The sequence below is a fragment of the Triturus cristatus genome, chromosome 6 (assembly GCF_964204655.1).
Source record: "Triturus cristatus chromosome 6, aTriCri1.1, whole genome shotgun sequence".
In the NCBI taxonomy this organism is placed as follows: Eukaryota; Metazoa; Chordata; class Amphibia; order Caudata; family Salamandridae; genus Triturus; species Triturus cristatus.
In genome coordinates, this window is record NC_140589.1 from 556,594,007 (window position 1) to 556,612,220 (window position 18,214).

Genomic DNA, 18,214 nt, shown 5'->3' on the forward strand with positions numbered 1-18,214 from the left:
TCTTGATTTATGGGTAGACTACACCAAGGAATTACCAGAAAGTCAGAGGTGGCCCGCAGCTGGGACCTGGGATGCAGATTGCATCATGAAAGTAGAGGAAGAATTATGGAAAAAGAAAGCTAGACAATCACAGAAAGATGCCATTGAATTATGGCGTAAAGAGTCGTATAGACGTACAGAAAAAGCACGCAGACAGGAAGAGAAGAGTAAGGAGAATTCAAATAAAGTCCGAGAAAATGTATTAATTGAAGAAGGTACCCGAGCAAAAGCAGAACAAGTAGACAGACAAAGAAATGCCCTTATGAATGGTATGTATCCTCTCCTGGCCGAAGGGTTACCTAAGGCTACTCTGGAGATCCCCAAAGACTTACCACCTCCGTTGTTTCCGATAAAATCACATCCCAAAGGGCATCCCAGAACCGCAGAAGATGTTTTCCTTTCCTCTTATTTAGACGACGCAGCTCCCGAGTATGCTAATACTGCACCGCATAGACCGCCTGCCGAGGGGGTTCAACGCCAAGACCCTCCGTCTGTACCTCCGCAACAACAAACTCCGACACAAGTTCCGGCAAGCACATCTGTTTCTACAGCTGTACCCACACCTATGGTTGCTATATCACGTTCAACGAATCCTTTCACATCCAGCACCCCAGGCGGTGCTACAGGAGGTACAACAAACATTTTTTCCACGCCACCCAGAGTAAATAAACTTTCCTTTCAAGAATTAGCCCACCAACGTACGCCCAAACTAGTAACTCCCGACATGCTTAAGGAACTTCTAGTAGATTGTAGATATGACCCTGTGCCCGGCAAAGAGGATGAAATGCTGCTGGCATCATTACGTATCCGACGAGCTGCAATATATTTGGGGAGGCTACCAGGAATGACTACACATTTAGAAAATATATATCACTTTGTCCAGTCAGGGCGAGATTCTGAAAGTATTAATAGAGCCATGGAGTACCAGAAAGTGGAGATACAGGGGGAACTGTTACGTTTCCTCATAAATTGTGTGATCAGAAATCAAGACCGACCAGGGGTAAATCCGGAAGAAATGCGAATTCTTACCACATGGAGTCGGAATATATCAGAGGGGAGACATGATAAACTACTAAGTATAGTAGCTATGTGCCGAAAGATCCGCAAAGAAGTAGAACGAATACACGAAGAAAGATTGGCGGTAGACCAGCCTGAACAAAACGAGGAGGAGGAAGAATTAGAACTGCCCACAGGACAGTTAGAAACAATGGCCTATGTAGGTAGAGGAAGATCTTGTAATAATACTAGATGCTTTACTGATCCGATACGTTCGATACGTCCAGTTAATAACAGAGATTTCCAAACCCCTATAATAAATATAAGGTCCCCCGAACATTCGTTCCAAGCCGCTGACAAATTACTTCGAGAACGAAGAGGCTATCATATACTAGATTCTATGGACGAACAAGAATTAGCCAGGTCAGCCGTTCACTGGGTTGACAGTCCCGGAAAATATAGTGATGATACACTAGCGCACACGTTTTTGAACCTCACCCCAGATGAACAGCGTTTAGCTGGTATCTACATGATTCAACAACTCCTTATATTATATAAAAGCCAACACTCCGATCCTGGTCCCTTACCTGATATATTAACTGAATTACTCACGAATAAATGGAGAGGTTCAGGTACTGAGTTAATTAGAGAAATACTAGAATCCAGAAAGCAGTACATTCTTTTTGTATGCCCCGAACATGTCTCACTGCCCATCAAGGAAAGAACGACGTATTATATGGATAGACAGAATCCCTTACGCGAAGTCCACCCGATAAAAGGTGAGGACAATCAGTTTAAACGTGTGTTTGTATACACACCCATATCTAAAATGGAACTATTAGAAATGAAGAAAGTGGTACCCAGTCATGACAAAGACCCAGCGGGTTTCCACCGTGAAATTAAAGACATGTTGCTCATGGGAGAGTATACCTATCCCGACATTATGAAAATATTAAAGGTATTAATGCCTGCGGGCATTTATGAAAAACTCAAAGAAAAGGATTGGGAGGTGGGAGACCAAAAGATAGATTGGACAGCATTAGAAAACGAAGAAACAGCTCGAGGTCCAGGTTTAGGGCTTGGGGAAAAGACCAAAATACTACCAGGTTTATTAGTACAGGTACTGCCACGTTTATTAACTACGAAAAAGGAAGACTGGGGTGCAATCTCAGCCTGTAAACAAAAGCAAGATGAAGACACTAGTGATTTTTATGCCCGATTCGAAAAATGTTTTGGTATAAATAGTGGAATAAAAGCAAGTAGCGAATCGTATCCACATCTGTTTGTGACAAAATTAGTTGAAAGTGCCCTGCCCCAAGTTAAGAATAGAGTCTTGAAATTCGAGAGTACCTGGCAAGGTAACACTCCGTCACAAATGTTACAAATGCTACAGTACCATCACAATAGAATTAGAGAGGAACAAGAAAATGAACAAAGACGCATGAAAGACACGAAAATGAAAATGCTAGTTTCCCAGACAGTTCCAGCTGACGGTCATAAAAAGGGTATGACACAGTCCAGTGTTTCAGCAGGTTCTGCAAAAGGGACATGCAACTATTGTAAACAGCCAGGTCATTATGTACACGATTGTCCAGTTTTAAAACATAATATCGCCATAGGTAATACAAAAGAAAGACCACGGCCACTTAGACAGGATCAGAACCAACAAGGAGCCCCGCAGCATGCACAGGCCATGCCAGCTCCGCAACAGTCTATGCCAGCTCCACCACCGCAGCCTATTGCTGCCACACCAACAACGACACGACAGATGTACCAGACTGCACAGTATGACTACCCTGATTATCAACGATACTCATGAAACAGCCTAGAGAGGGAAGTTGGCTTACCCCTTATCGAGGTCCCTGTAGATCAAGAAGGACCTTATGTACACAGTGAACTATTAGGCCAGGATAGAAAATTTTTACTTGATACAGGGGCAAGCCGAACAACCATAAAACGTAGTGAAGTTCCAGGGGCACCCCTCTCAGGCTCACAGAATATTTCCCTTGGTTTTTCAGGAAAACCTATCGTTAACGAAGTATCACAGCCTCTTCCACTTACGATTGGTCCCTTGACACGAACTACAGATTTATTGCTTACTAAATCATGTCCAGAAAACCTGTTAGGTATAAAAACACTGAAAGCTCTAGGAGCTATAATATGTTGTTCTCCGGAAGGAGTAAGATTGTTTTTACGTGATTTCAAAGGGCACTATGTGTCCCGAGACATGGATCACCGACTGCAGACTTTACCCACACATTTATGGGCGCAAGGCCCTACAGATGTTGGTTGCATGAACATTACACCATATCGAGTCACACTAAAGACAGGAGTGGTACTACCACGAATGCGACAATACAAGTTACCCCCAGATGCTGTAGTGGCTTTACTGCAAATCATTGACGAGCTTATTACCCAAGGAGTGGTTGTGGAAACCGACTCCAATGTATGTAATTCTCCGATAATTCCGATCCTTAAACGAACTGATCCAAAAGCCCCGCCAGTATATCGATTGGTTATTGATCTGCGCGAATTAAATAAATGTATTGTACCACAATACCCCGTAGTTCCAGACATTTCTTCATTACTGACAGCCATTGATTCCGAAGCAACATTCTTTACTGTAATTGATCTCAAGAATGCTTTTTTCAGCGTCCCAATAGATCCGGAAAGCCAATACTTGTTCGGATTTAGTTTAAATGGACGAAGCTTTAAATTCACACGCGCACCTCAAGGATTCACAGAAAGCCCCAGCATCTATAGCCAAGCACTGAAACGAGAACTTGACAGTATCCACATGCCAGTCAACACTGCCCTGCTTCAATATGTCGATGATCTGCTGATCACCGCCCGAAGCGAAACTGAATGTGAAAAAGCTTCACTGACGGTTTTACAATTTTTGGCCGAAAAGGGGCACAAGGTGTCCCCTTCTAAGCTGCAATTCTGTGTCCAGCGAGTTGTTTACCTTGGGCACTCGCTGTCCAAGGAGGGAAGGCAGCTTACATCCGACCGCATCCAGTTAATCGCTAACATGCCAATACCCAAGACACAAAAGGAGGTGCGGGCTTTTATAGGCCTCACTTCATACTGTAGGCAGTGGATCCCTCAATATGCATTTCTAGCAAAACCGCTCATCCAGTTGACAACCCAGGAGGCGGCCACATCGACTGTCCTCCCTTGGACTCAGGAACATACACAAGCCTTTGAAAGCCTAAAGAAAGCTTTATGTCAAGCACCTGTTTTAGCAACGCCATGTTACAATAAACATTTCACGCTCTTTGTTACAGAACGCGAAGGTACTGCTTTGTCAGTACTCACTCAGGAACAAGCAGGATCACACAAACCATGTGCTTATTTTTCTAGTACATTAGATCCCGTAGCTCAGGCTCTGCCTGTGTGCCTGAAATCAGTGGCAGCAACAGCTTTAGCAATCAGACAAAGCGATGCCATAGTGTTAGGACACCAACTGACAGTACAAGTACCACACGCAGTAGAAGTTCTCTTGAACCGCACACAGACACAACACTTGACTATAGCAAGACTTACCGGTTACGAATTAACATTGTTTCAGCCACATATAGAAATCAGACGTTGTAATACGTTAAATCCTGCCACACTTTTGCCAGTAAACGGAACAGACCCACTAGCACATGATTGTATTGAAGTTATTACTATCACGACGAAACCCAGACAAGACTTGACAGACGTCCCATTGTCAGATCCAGACCTGACGTTGTATGTAGATGGTTCATGTATGAGAACAAGTACAGGAGAGCTAGTGGCCGCGTATGCAGTCACAACAGACACTGAAGTCATTGAAACATATTGCATAAATACCTTGTCAGCTCAAGCAGCAGAGCTCATCGCTCTGACACAAGCCTGTATTCAAGCCACAAATAAGAAAGTCAACATATACACTGATTCACGTTATGCATTCGGAGTTGTACATGACTTCGGCGTGCTGTGGCGAGAGAGAGGTTATTTAACTTCTCACGGTGCCCACATTCAGCACGGACCCCTCATTCATGCCTTATTAGATGCAATACATCTACCCACTGCAATATCAATTATGAAATGTAAAGCTCATACGAAAGTTACTGATATCATTTCCCAAGGCAATGACCTAGCTGACAGAACAGCTAAACAGACTGCTCAGAATAAAACTCACACATCTGACATGACAAAGACAATAGCTCTGACACCAACACATTGCATGACGGTTAAGGATCCCGCTCTTGACGTAATTGACATACAGACACATGCTACACCAGATGAAATAAAGAAATGGACTGAATTAGGAGGGATCCAAACAGATCAGGGATGGATGACGAAGGAAAAATCTATATGGTTTCTTCCCGACTCAATGGTCCAAGTCATCATTAACACTATACATAGTCCAGCGCATCTAGGAGAAAAGGCTATGCTAGACAGCATTCAACACATTTGGTTCAACAAACATTTGCGAGCCGCAGCTAAACAAAAAGTTCGTACCTGTATGATATGTTGTCAGTTTAATCCAGGTAAAAGCATCCCCGTAGAACAGGGTGGATTTCAGCCTCCTAATCATGCTTTTGAAGTCCTCCAGATGGATTATATCCAGATGGAACGATGTCGAGGATTCAAATATGTTCTCGTAGTTGTCTGTGCTCTTTCCCGTTGGACAGAAGCATACCCGGTTTCAGATTACACTGCCCCGACTACTGCCAAACAGTTAGTTCGAGAATTCTTCCCACGGTACGGTTTACCACGTGTTGTCTACTCAGATAACGGCCAGCCGTTCTCATCCGAACTAATGAAACACGTTTCACTTTTGTTAGGCTATCAATGGAGATTTCACTGTGTCCGACACCCCGAGGCAGCAGGCCTCGTGGAACGACATAATCAAACTCTGAAAATTAGATTGTCCAAAATATGTAGACAGAAAGGTGTCGATTGGGTAGTAGCCTTACCAGTTGCACTCTTTTACATGAGAATGGTAGCACATTCTCGAACAGGGCTATCCCCGTATGAGGTGATCTTCGGTAGACCACCAAATATGTGGGGGACGCCTATACCACGCAAAATAACTGATGTTGACTGTAATATGCTGACAGATTACCTGGCTTCCTTGATGTCTGCACTACAATCTTGTCGTTCACAGGTAGCTGCAGCCTTTCCCGACAACACCGAGGTGAAACCCCATGACGTAGTTCCCGGGGACCTGGTGTTAGTGCGGAATTTTGACCGGAAGACTCAGCTGGATCCTAGGTGGAAATCGCCTCAACTTGTACTGCTCACCACGAGGACAGCCGTGAAGATCGAAGGTCGCAAAGGTTGGATACATTCAAGTCATATCAAGAAATTTTATGGACTACCATCCGATATAGAGACTAAACCCCGTATTTCCTCAAAGACAGACTCAAAGCTCCCTTTGGTTGAGCAATCGAACTCAGAACTATATAGACTAAAATTGAGGTCCAGTCAGTCAGACAATTTGATTGTTTAAGTCCTCTCCAAGGTGAATCGGTTGAATTTGTCTCTGACATGTATCCTCTGGACCGGAATAGAGAAAGAAATAATCAAATGTTGCTCAAGAAACATGCGTACTGTAAATCACTGCGTAGTCATTGCACAGTGACGTTATTAATTTTGTTTTTCTTAAGTCTTTTAATAATAACTGCAAGTATATTGTTGCACATATATTATCCTATTTCTAAACATGCTTATAATATAACTGCAGAACATTCTTTTAGTGAATTTCCTCCGCATGAGTTGTCATATAGATTTGCGCTGCGCAATAACACTTTTATTAGTATGTTACATCATTCCCATCAGACTAGCAATGCTACAAATTGTTGGATATGTGGCCGACTCCCTCCCTATCAGAACTATAAGGGAGTTTTGCCCCTCTTTCCCTATCCGTTCACACACAATGGCTCCTGTGGAGCATGGTTTAGTTTAATTAATTCCTTAGATTCAAATTCCGCAGTTTATCAAGACAACTGGGTATGGGGAAACCTGAACTTAGTTTTGCTTAAAGTCTGCTACCCTAACAAGGAGGGACTTCCTAAAAGAACAGGAACTGATCTAGAAAATGAAGTATACGGATTAGGTAATTTTACACTTAACCTCATGATCCTGAACGTTGAATCTGAAGCTACACCAATCTTGTCCGCCATGCCCGTATTCCCAGTAAAAGGGGAACTATGTATAAGAAAGAATGGCTCCATTCACATGGGCCATAGTAAATGCACCACTGTGATAAAATTCAGTGATCAAGGCAAGTCTACATTTAGAGCTTCTCGTCATTCCTACTTTATATGTGGCCAGACCGCATATATACGCCTACCTCTAGATTGGGATGGTACCTGTTACATAGCATTCCTTCTGCCACCTGTTTTCCTAGCCCCTCCTGATTATCACAGAAATACCCATTTAGTACACAATAGACAGCAGAGAGATCTCCCGATTGTCGATTACACTGAAACGGCATGGGAACAATACACAGATTTCAATAAAGGTTTCTTCCCCTATATAGGTACAGTCACTAATAGTAAGCTGATACGTAGATTAACCAGAACCCTTGAAGCAGTAGTGAACGAAACTATTTCCGCCTTAGGCAATTTAACAGAAGAGCAGTCTGCTATGCGGATTGTTGTGCTTCAAAATCGTCTTGTCCTTGACGTCATCCTGGCCGATAGGGGCGGAGCTTGTAGGGTCATCGGATCAAGTTGTTGCATTTTCATACCAGAAAATTCACCGTCAGTATATAAAGCCATAACTCGCCTTCATAAGATTGTAAGCCAGATACACCAGAGTCCAGGCACCTGGACTTGGTCCGGTTGGTTCTGGGGCGTGTTGTCAGCCTGGGGATGGAGAATTCTATCCTTCCTAGGTATTGGCTTTCTCATACTACTCAGTTGCTGCTTATGTCTACAATGTGGGCCAGCGATTTGTGGTCTATGTGCCACCTCGTGTATCCCACATCCAAGTTTTCGTTCGAGATCCCGGAAGAAGAAAGAAGAACAAATGATGTTATATGAACAGATCGATGGATTGATGAAGATTGATATCTCCTAAGGGCCAGTAGGGGACAAGGAGGGAATGTGGAAATATGGATTTTTATGGTCGGTTATGTCCCCTATCTTGGACCCCAACGGCTTCATGTATAAATCACAAGTACATGTATGTTCCCTCCAGTTCCAGTTATGAAGACGCAAATACATGTGCGTCCACCGTCAACATGTCCTCTTTCAGATCCGCCATGAATGGGCCGGATATTCTATTCCTAAGTATAAAAGGCCACCGGCTTTATATGGTTCACTTTCCACATTTCTACAGATTCAGGCGAATAGGCCCTGATTCTGCCACCAAGCCTTTTCCTGCCTTCTGCCTCTGAAAGCTCCAGTCTGAGCCTGCATCTGTGACCATGAACTTTGTCTTACTCCCTGCGCGGCTAACGGTGCCTGATCCAGCCCGTCGCCTGCCAAAAACTGTATTTCACCTTCGAGATTATCTCCTTCGCTCCTCATCCGATGCATTCCTGTCTAGTAGTTTAGGTAAACATTCCTCCAACTACCGTGCAAAGGGCCAGGCCTCGCTGCCCTCATGCAAGTAATTCATAACCCCGTTACCATGGAATATTCCTACCCCCTCGCATCTAGTGTAGACACTTAGACGCTTGTACACGCACTAACAGTCAGTATAGTCAGTATAGAATAAGATTCTATCCTAAGAGACCTCTCTTTTTGGATAACACAGTTCTTTAAACATAGGATATTAGATATGATTTGGGATTAGGTTGACATAACCCCAGACTTTTGTCTCCACATGTAGAACTAAATGTCAAGCCCCTTCACCCTCTCGTTGCACGTCAATCACACGTCATGCGGCTGCGCGCGCATCTCTGCCAACTATTTCTGCTGACATTGCAGGATTCTTTCATGGAACCACCCACTCATGACATCATGTATGATGACGTTTATTAAATTACGCCCTCTATTAGCTACGTATGCACCTTTATCAGCTGTTACGCCTCTTGCATCTGCTTTACTGTAATGTATTTTCTATAAAACTGCCTACCTGTCAATAATGTATGGTTCCTTCCTTCCTGAACTTTCGTGGTGATGGAATAGAAGGCCCATAATTCGAATTATGTTCCTTTGTATAGGAATAAAGCCCGTTCCGAACCTCTAATACCACGGATTCTGCCTCTTATTTTACTGAGCTGATCTTATTAGTTTTCCGCATCAAATTAAGTACCGGTAATTAAATTATTTACCACAGCCTGCGCAGAGGACCGAGAGGGACTCACGGAGGCGCCCAGGGTCCCGGCCTCCATCCGCGGCCCCACCAGGGCCGGGGAGAAAAGCCTTCGGCTCTGCTTCCGGTAAGACAGCTGCCTGCCCAGAGGACCGATGGGGACTCGGGGACGAGCCGTGAGTCCTGGCGACCTCCTGCGACTCCACAGGGAACCCCGCAGGGTTTTGCAGGGAGGCCGTGGGTCGAAGAGTGGATCCCCGTTGGGCCGCACCGTGACGACACCACACCTCCCAAACCTGAAGCCAAACTTGTTCGCCCCCGGCGAGTCCGCGGAAGGCCCCACGCATGGCGAGGGAGCCACGGACGTCTCAGGAAGAGGAGGGGGGCCCAAAGAAGCCTGTAGAGCCGTAGCATAGGCCTTCATTTGGGCCCTTGTCGCCCTAATGCCAGTAAACGGCAGATAGCGTGGTGACGGGCGAGGGCGCACGTCCAGAGAGAAACCCGCGCACTCTGCAGAATGAGGACAGGGCCTCGGCGGCAAGCCGCAGGACTTACCGGCGGGCGAACGACGCCCGTGGGGCCTCGGTGAAAGACGATGCCACAACTGGAATCGGCGGCTTCTGGACTCTTCCGAGGTAGGGGACAGACGCTGTGACGAGACGGATCTGGAAAAGCGGGCCAAAATCAATTTCATCCGGCGCTCCCATCGGGACTTCGGCTTGAGATGGTGACAAGCGTCGCAGTACCTAGAATCATGGTGCTCGCCCAAACACCACATACAAATAAAATGAGGGTCTGTCATCGACTTGAAACCCGAAGGCATTGCACACTGTTCCAAACACAAAGGCGTTAAAAGAGGCCTGAAAACGGGTCAAGGGAACTCACTCCGGATCCGCGTTGTATGCAGAAAAGAAGGAAACAGACATCAGCGCGCCGGGGTGAGACTTGTGACCTCGCTGACGTCACTGGCGCGCAGAGATGCTGAGGCAAAACTTTTTTCATATCCAGTCTCACGCCTGGGGATAATTCTACGTTAAGGAATCTGCGGCTAGTAGTCTCTATCAGATTAGAAGACCATCAGGCCTGGGACTTGTGCTCCATTCTGAAACATCCAAATCATGGTCTGAAAGTCCTGTCTGGTTTTGTGGAGGTGGAAAGGCTGGACTCGCTGTGGTGTCCAGGACGGCCCCTATGAACAGGATGCTCCGGTAGGACACGAGGTGAGATTTGGGCTTGCTGATTTTAAAGTATCAGAAGGAAAACTCCTGGAGAAGCCACATAAGTTCTTGAATTGCCAATAATCCCTAAGCTGAGTTTGGTGGCCAAGAGAACTTGCAGTCTCTTACCATGAACCTCTCAAAAGCAGAGTCAGCCTTTGCTCCGAAGAGACATAAATCATCAAAGAGATAGTCCATAAGAGTCGATTGTATATCGTGGGAGAATTCTGAACTTCTCAGCCATGCGTGACCACAAAGGTATATGCATGGAGTCTGCAGTGCCCAGATCAGAATGAATGACCTGCTTCATTGCTCTTTGATCAGCAGCTCTATGATGTGGAGTTGAAGGAGGCTTAGCAGCTCTGTGAAATGGAACGGATGGTGATTCGGCAAATTAGGTACTACTAACTGGGCCATGTCCAAAGGATGTGGGTGTAATGCCCCATAAGGCAGGAGGTTTTTAGGAAATTCAGAGCCATACTGCCTGTCGAGAATGAGATTGCTATGCAAAGTGCTTCATCTTCTTGGCTTCTCTGTCAAAATTAGTGGTAGGGAAAGGACCTGGCTAAAGCTTGGAAAAGCAGGACAGCTTGGAAAAGCAGGACGCTTAGACTATGAGCCTTTCTGGTGATGGTGTGATGATAAAATGATAGGTTGCGAGGGGCCTGCTTGTATTTCCTTGCTACCACTGAATTCACAGCAGGAGAAGATGTGGGCCTCCCCCACACAGCTAAGATGGGCTCAGTTAGGGCCTCATTAAAAGGCAAAAAGGGCTCTGCAGAATGGAATGCCGCATGCATTGCTTCCGTTATTATGTTTGCCTTGGTCTCAGTGGAGGGGAATTGAATGTCCAAGACCTCTGCTGCCTTCTTTATTACAGCATGGTTGAAAGTGACTTCAGCAACCTACCTTTCAAGGGAATTGCACCGTTCAGAGTCGTAATGACACTTCATCTTCTGTTTTCGCTTGATAGAGGGCTTTGATGAAGGCGGTGACTCTAGGGTCCACATTGTAGGTCTGGAATTCCTTCTAGTTTGATGCTAATCCCGAGCCAGGGACATGAACAGTTTGGTCTCACACTTCTTGATGGTTATGATACTCCAGGCAAGAGCAACATAATTTGGGTGTGTGGTCCATCTCAAAACACCAGAGGCAGATGTTGTGCAGTTCCTTGATGGACATGTGTCCCATACAGTCCCTGAAAGGCTTAAACCTGGACTGTCGGGAGGGCAGAGGGGGTGATATCTTGTACTGTACCTGGACATTTGTCAAACATTGAAGGATTCCCGGAGGGGAATTGATGCACCGGATTCCCACTGACGATGGGGAAAAGAGGGAACTGACATCAGGAGGCTAGTGGGTTCACTTTATTGCTCTAGTAGCATTACAGTGACATTGCTTAAGTAGAGCCAACTCTCCCTACGTGGGGTGCTATTGAAAAGTTTCTAGATTTAGTCTGATGTCTGGGATATTCAAAAGGTGAGATCCGCAGGGCGAATTATCCATCATATAAATAGCACCTTGGAACAACTCCAATCGATCGGGGTGGTGAAAAAATGGACTGAGACATGAGGTACACACAGGAAGTATAGGGATGAGGCAAAGTTGAAAGGCGAGGCAATTTGCATACTGTCTACAAGGACAGACATACCTTGACACATTACTACTGGATGAAGAGTTGCTCCTTTTCCTCCTCCTCTTGTGTTTGGGTGCGGAATTTCTTTTATGAAAGCTAAGTGCAGATTTATAATCTTCCAAAACAGAACTGATGCGTTCTTCAAAGAAAGCAGACAGACGCAAGCTCATGCTGTAAATCTAATGAAAATAACAAATGTTATTAAAAAATGCAAACATTATGTTAGGCTTCAACACAATCTTTAACATCTTTAGCACATTTTAACTCAAAGCACAACTTTGGTCTTAACAGTATTGTATTTTTGGTAAAAGTTCATTTTTTTTGTAAACTTTGATGATTTAAAAAATGATACAAGAAAAAGCCTTAGGATTTATACCCTTGATCTTTTGCTTGGCGTGTAGGATTTGGAGTTGCTGAAAATGAGCCTCACATCCTTGCATAATTCTGCTGGAGAGTCATAATTTCCTGCCTCCAAAGATTCTTTAACAGTGGCAAAATCCATTGGTGTGTCAATGATGCTTGTATAATCCTAGAAAAGAGACAGTCACATACTATAAGTAAATCAAAAAGTTGACATTATGCCAGTTACTTACCTTCATTAACTGGTAGAGACTACCTAACTGCAGATTCCTAACTGTAGAATACTTCTCAGGTGTCAGACTCAATCTGGACATTCTTCAGCAATACCTCAGTGTGCCAGTAGGTAGCAGTAACAGCTCTGCATCAATGTCGGTCGTGCCGAATGTGACGCGTGCAGTGCCTATACAAGGCGTTACCCATGGTAAGTAATCTGCTCTTCTGTAAGAGTCTTCTCTCTGCAGATTCATTACCTTAGAATAGATACAACATCAATACTCTCCCGGAGGAGAGGCTGCAAACTGACCAAAACCCAAAAGTCCTGGAGTAACGAACGGGCAAAAATGCCTGTCCCGATGGAGTTGGATGTCCAGGCAATACTGCTTTGTGATGATGTGGAGTGATGCCCACCTAGCTGCCCGGCAGCTGTGAAGAACCAGCACCCCCTGCATGCCAACACAGTGGTTGCAGCTTTGGCAGAGTAAGCCCTCAACCTATCCAGATACCGTTTTGCCAGTGCATAAGAGATTTAAATACAGAGTACGATCCACTGAGAGACGCACCTCTTCTGAACTGCTTTTCCCGTCTTTGCTCCAGTAAAACCAATGAGCAGCAGATCATCCAGCTAGTGATCCTTAGTATGATCTATATAAAACTAAGAGCTTACTGCAGATCCAACCAGTAGAGCCTTTTCATCTCCTTAAAGACATGAGGGGGAGTGTAGAACATTGGAAGTGTGATCGTCTGGCAAAAGTGAAATGGAGTCACAACCTTGGGTAGAAAGAAGACACTCTTCCTCAGAACCAGTATGTCTGGGTAAAAGGACGTGTATGGAGGACAAACCATGAGTGCCTGCTGTACACTCACCCTGCGGGCCAATGTGAAAGCCATCAAAAAGACCGTTCTATCGGTCACATCTGGCACGGTCTTTGCCACTTACTGCCTTACAGAGGTATTGCTCAAGTATTTCCAGATTCAGTCTGACGCTTGGGGGGTATTCGAAGGTAAGGAATTTGCGGTTAGAAGTCTCTTCTAGAAACCTTTGACCAGCTGCTATCAGTGAATAGCTAAACCTAGCACAGCCTACTTACTCAATTAATTTTTCCACATTAGTTAACACATTTTTATGATGCATATCCTTCCTTACCTAATGCTCTTTCAGAGAAATATTACCAGGCTTTAGTCTGAATCGATAAAATTGCACAACACTGCTGCCAAGGTGTCGTAAGCACCAAAGCAACTTAAGGAGCATGCTTTGGTTCCATAAGGGAACCACCAACAATATGAGAGCCACCTAAGTTGCATTTAGCATAGAGGAAATAAGCAGACAGGGTAAGGCAAAAATAGTTTCCAAAGAAAAGATAGAAATCTCATCAATAACTGCAGATTGAATGGGTAACCTACAAGGTTAGAGTATTTGTATGAACATTCTTCAAAGAGGGTAAGTAATTTATTCTCATAATGGATACTTAGTCCTGTAGAATTTTTGTCTTTAGAAAGGTTAAGTCAAACAACAATATACAGGAGAATGATCGGAGGAAAGCATGAGCATCCATTTACCAACTAAGCTTTTGACGAATACAAAAGCCAAAACTCACTGCTCACAAATCATATGCATCGGAGTACTGTCTCAAAAAGTTATCAACTGAGGGCCAAATCTAGAAGAGATACTACTCCTAATAATTTACTCCAACAATATAGTTATCAGTAAACTAGAAAAATCATAGCAATAAAGTATGTCATGTCAATACCTAAGGGGGAGATGGAAGCTTTGAGTTACTATTTTCAGTTACACAACAAAACTCTATTTTAACATAAAGGAGAAATCTCACAACTGAAACTTGCTCAGGGTCAGCGATAATGCATGTTGCCAAGAGGATGTATGTTATCAAGGTCACTGATTTACACTGATGTCTGCATCCCTCGGTAAAAATGACAATTTTACTACAATTTTATTGTGGCATACATGGTCATTGAATCCACATCTGGAATGTAAATACATCCAGACGGTTTTAACCTCTGTAGCAGAGGGAGATTTTTAGATGTTTTTCTCGACAGGGGATTTATGGGGGACTATATCTGATATTTTAATCTTTGGGTCCTTTGGCAAGCTTAAAAACAAGAAATTGATGCTCATGGAATGATTTAGTACTTCCGCAAATAGAGACAAAGTCGCGCAAGTTACTTACTTGTGTAACGATATATCTGTAAGAGACAGTTAGTGATAGATTCCTTACCTTAGAATATCCCCAGGCGTCAGGCTGGATCTGGAAAGTTTTCGTCAGCAGTACCCCTGCGTATCAGTAGGCGTCGTCATACAGCTCCCCGTACGTCGTTGGCGTCGTAGTCGCCGAGATGACATCGTGGAGCTACTTAGATGTCAGTTTTGTACACGACTTCCGCGCCAGGAACGCAGAGCCATGCAAGATACTGACCACTGGTGCATTGATACTAGGGCGCTGAAAGGGATAACCTTAACCCTAGAAATCAGTTCGCAGAATGGGGAGGATTGGTGGTGCTGTAAGGAATCTATCACTAACTAATGTTTCTTACAGATATATCGTTACCGAAGGTAAGTAACTTGTGCATCTGAAAGAGACACGTTAGTGATAGATTCCTTACCTTAGAATAGATACTCCAGCAATATCAACCCCGGTGATGGGGCTGCGAACCAAAATCACACCAGGAAGTCCCAGAGAACAGAACGGTCAAAGAAGCCATCTCTACGGACTTGGCTGTCCAGGCAATAATGCTTAGTAAAAGTGTGCAATGAGGTCCACGTAGCTGTCTGACAGTTGTGTTGCAGGGGAACACCACGTCCCAATGCAGTAGTAGCTGCTGTCTCCCTGGTAGAATAGGCACGCAACCCCGCCGGGGGTTCCTTTTTAGCCAGAGAATAACAGGTTTTGATACACAAGACGACCCAGCAGGAGATAGTCCTCTTTTGTACAGCCCGGCCTTTCTTGACGCCCACGTAGCCAACAAAGAGCTGGTCATCCACCCGGAACTGTTGTGTGCGGTTGAGATAGAATGAAAGTGCACGTTTTGGGTCCAGACGGTGGAGCCTCTCTTCCTCTCTTGAAGGGTGCGGAGGCGGAAAGAAAGTGGGAAGAGTGACAGTTTGTCCGAGATGAAAGGCAGTGACTACTTTCAGCAGAAAGGAGGGACGTGGTCTAAGCACAACATTGTCCGGATGAATCGCCAGGAAAGGTTTACATAAAAGAGCCTGGAGCTCGTTCACATGCCTAGCGGAGGTGATGGCCACCAGGAAGACAGTTTCAGAGTTAATAACCGCAAAGGACAGTTATAAAGAGGCTCAAAGGGAGCACACATTAAGTATGTGAGAACCAGGTTCAAGTCCCACTGAGGCACCACAAAAGAAATAGGAGGGAAAAGGTGAGTAATGCCTTTGAGAAATCTATTGACAACAGGGACTTGAAAAGAGAGGGCTGATCAGGCAGCCTGAGAAAGGCTGAAAGAGCAGAAACGTAGCCCTTGATAGTGCCCAGAGCAGAGTCCTGCTGGGCCAAAGAAAGAAGGAACAATAGGACCTCAGAAAGAGGGGCAGAAAGGGAATCTACAGCTTTATCTGTGCACCATGCCACAAACTTGTTCCACTGACAGGTGTACACAGATTTAGTTAGAACGCCTGGCTGCCTGAATCACATTACAGTCCTCAGGAGGCAAGTCAATGGAATCCACTGTCGCTGTTCAATCTCCACGCAAGGAGGTGGAGGTTGGACAGGTTCAGGTGGAGGGCCGTCCCGTTGCTGTGAAAGAAGATCCTCCTGAAGAGGCAGTCGGCTTGGGGGATCCACGCTCGGGATACCAAACTCTTCTAGCCCAGTCCGGTGCCACTCTGGGCAGAAGTGGTATAGGCTGAAAAGTGTCTCCGAGCGAGTGCCGCCTTGGAAACTCCAACGCGCAGAACTGCTGACATTGCGCGTTCTCTTCAGTGGCAAATAGATCTAATCAAGGTTCTCCCCACTGCTGAAAGGGACCTTGTGCCACTTTCGAGTTAAGACGCCATTCGTGATCCATCAGGCACCAGCGGCTGAGTTCGTCCACCTTGGCGTTCAAAGATTCTGCCAGGTGTTGAACAGTCAAGGAAATACCTTGACGTTCCAGCCATGTCCAGAGGCGCAGAGCCTCCTGACATAGGGTCCACCACCCCACCCGCCTTGTTTGTTGCAATACCACATGGCGGTGGTGTTGTCTGGGAACACCTGCACTACCCTCCGCTTGATAGAGGGAAGGAATGCTTTCAGTGCAAGAAGGATCGCCCTGAGCTCCAAAAGACTGATGTGGATCTTGGACTCCGCGAGACCAGAGGCCTCTGATCTCCACCTCTCCCATGTGGACACTCCGTGCAAGGAGGGACGCATCCGTCACCACTGTGTGCTCAGGGTTGGGGAAGGCAGAGGGATCTGCCACTGACCCAACGCTGGTCCGTGAGCCACCACTGCAAGTCTTGTGCAGTGCCCTCCCTGATGCTGCATCCACTAGAACTTCAGGTCCCACTGCAGAGCCCGCATCTGCCATCTGGCATGGTTGATCACCAGGATGCAGGAGGCCATGAGGCCCAGCAGTCTCAGGGTCTTCTTGATCGAATCCCAGGACCAGGGCTGAAAGATCGGAATCATAGCCCGAATGTCCCGGACTCGCTGTTCGGGAGGTTAAACCCGAAATTGCGCCGTGTCCAGAACTGCTCCGATGAAGAGCAGCTTCTGAGAGCTAATCAGATGCGACTTCGGCACGTTGATGGAGAACCCCAGCGAATGGAGGAGGTCTGCCGTAGTCTGGAGGTGGGAGATGACTGCCTGGGGCGAGCCCACCTTCAACAGCCAGTTGTCCAGATAGGGGGAAGACTGAGACCCTTGATGTGCACAGTGAACTGAAAGTGCTTGTGGCCTACCGCGAACCTCAGGTAACGCCGGTGGGACGGCAGGATAGGGATGTGAAAATAAGCATCCTCAAGTCCAGCGCTACCATCCAGTCTTGCGGGTCTAGGGCAGACAAGACCTGAACAAGCGTGAGCATCTTGAACTTCTCCTTCCGGAGGAAGCGATTGACGTTCCGGAGGTCTAAGATAGGACGCAGGCCTGTGTCCTTCTTTGGAACCAGGAAGTAGTGGGAGTAATAACCACGACCTACTTCTGGCGTTGGAACGTGCTCGATGGCCCCCTTGGCCAAGAGGGCCGCAACTTCCTGCTGGAGAAGCGCCAAGTGATCCTCCGACATGCGGTGGCACTGAGGCTGCATGGTTGGAGGGGTAGTCTCGAAAGGGAGGGAGTAGCCCCTTCGGACTATCTGGCGGAACCCACCTGTTCGAAGTGATGGTGTGCCAGTGGGGGAGGTGAAGGTGAATCCTGCCGCCCACTGGCGCTTAGTGGGCCTGAAACACCGGACTAGGAAGGTTTTGAGGCAGTGGTAGCAGGGGCGATGGTGGACTGACCTGTCTGCTGGCCCCGTGCCCCACTTCGACGGGTCCCCCGACCGCGGCTGCGCT

At 46.0% G+C, this 18,214-nt stretch overlaps 1 protein-coding gene across 4 annotated transcripts in view; it reads right to left on the bottom strand.

The window, feature by feature from the left end:
- The window catches only part of PHIP (PHIP subunit of CUL4-Ring ligase complex), a 1,862,070-nt gene that overhangs the window by 366,710 nt on the left and 1,477,146 nt on the right, over positions 1–18,214 (bottom strand). For all 4 annotated transcript variants that reach the window (XM_085610989.1, XM_085610988.1, XM_085610991.1 and 1 more), the window contains exons 36-37: positions 12,506–12,658; positions 12,145–12,308 (exon numbers count right to left, since the gene is read on the bottom strand). In XM_085610989.1, coding sequence (XP_085467115.1) covers positions 12,145–12,308; positions 12,506–12,658 — 317 coding nt within the window. The remainder of the gene's footprint in view (positions 1–12,144; positions 12,309–12,505; positions 12,659–18,214) is intronic.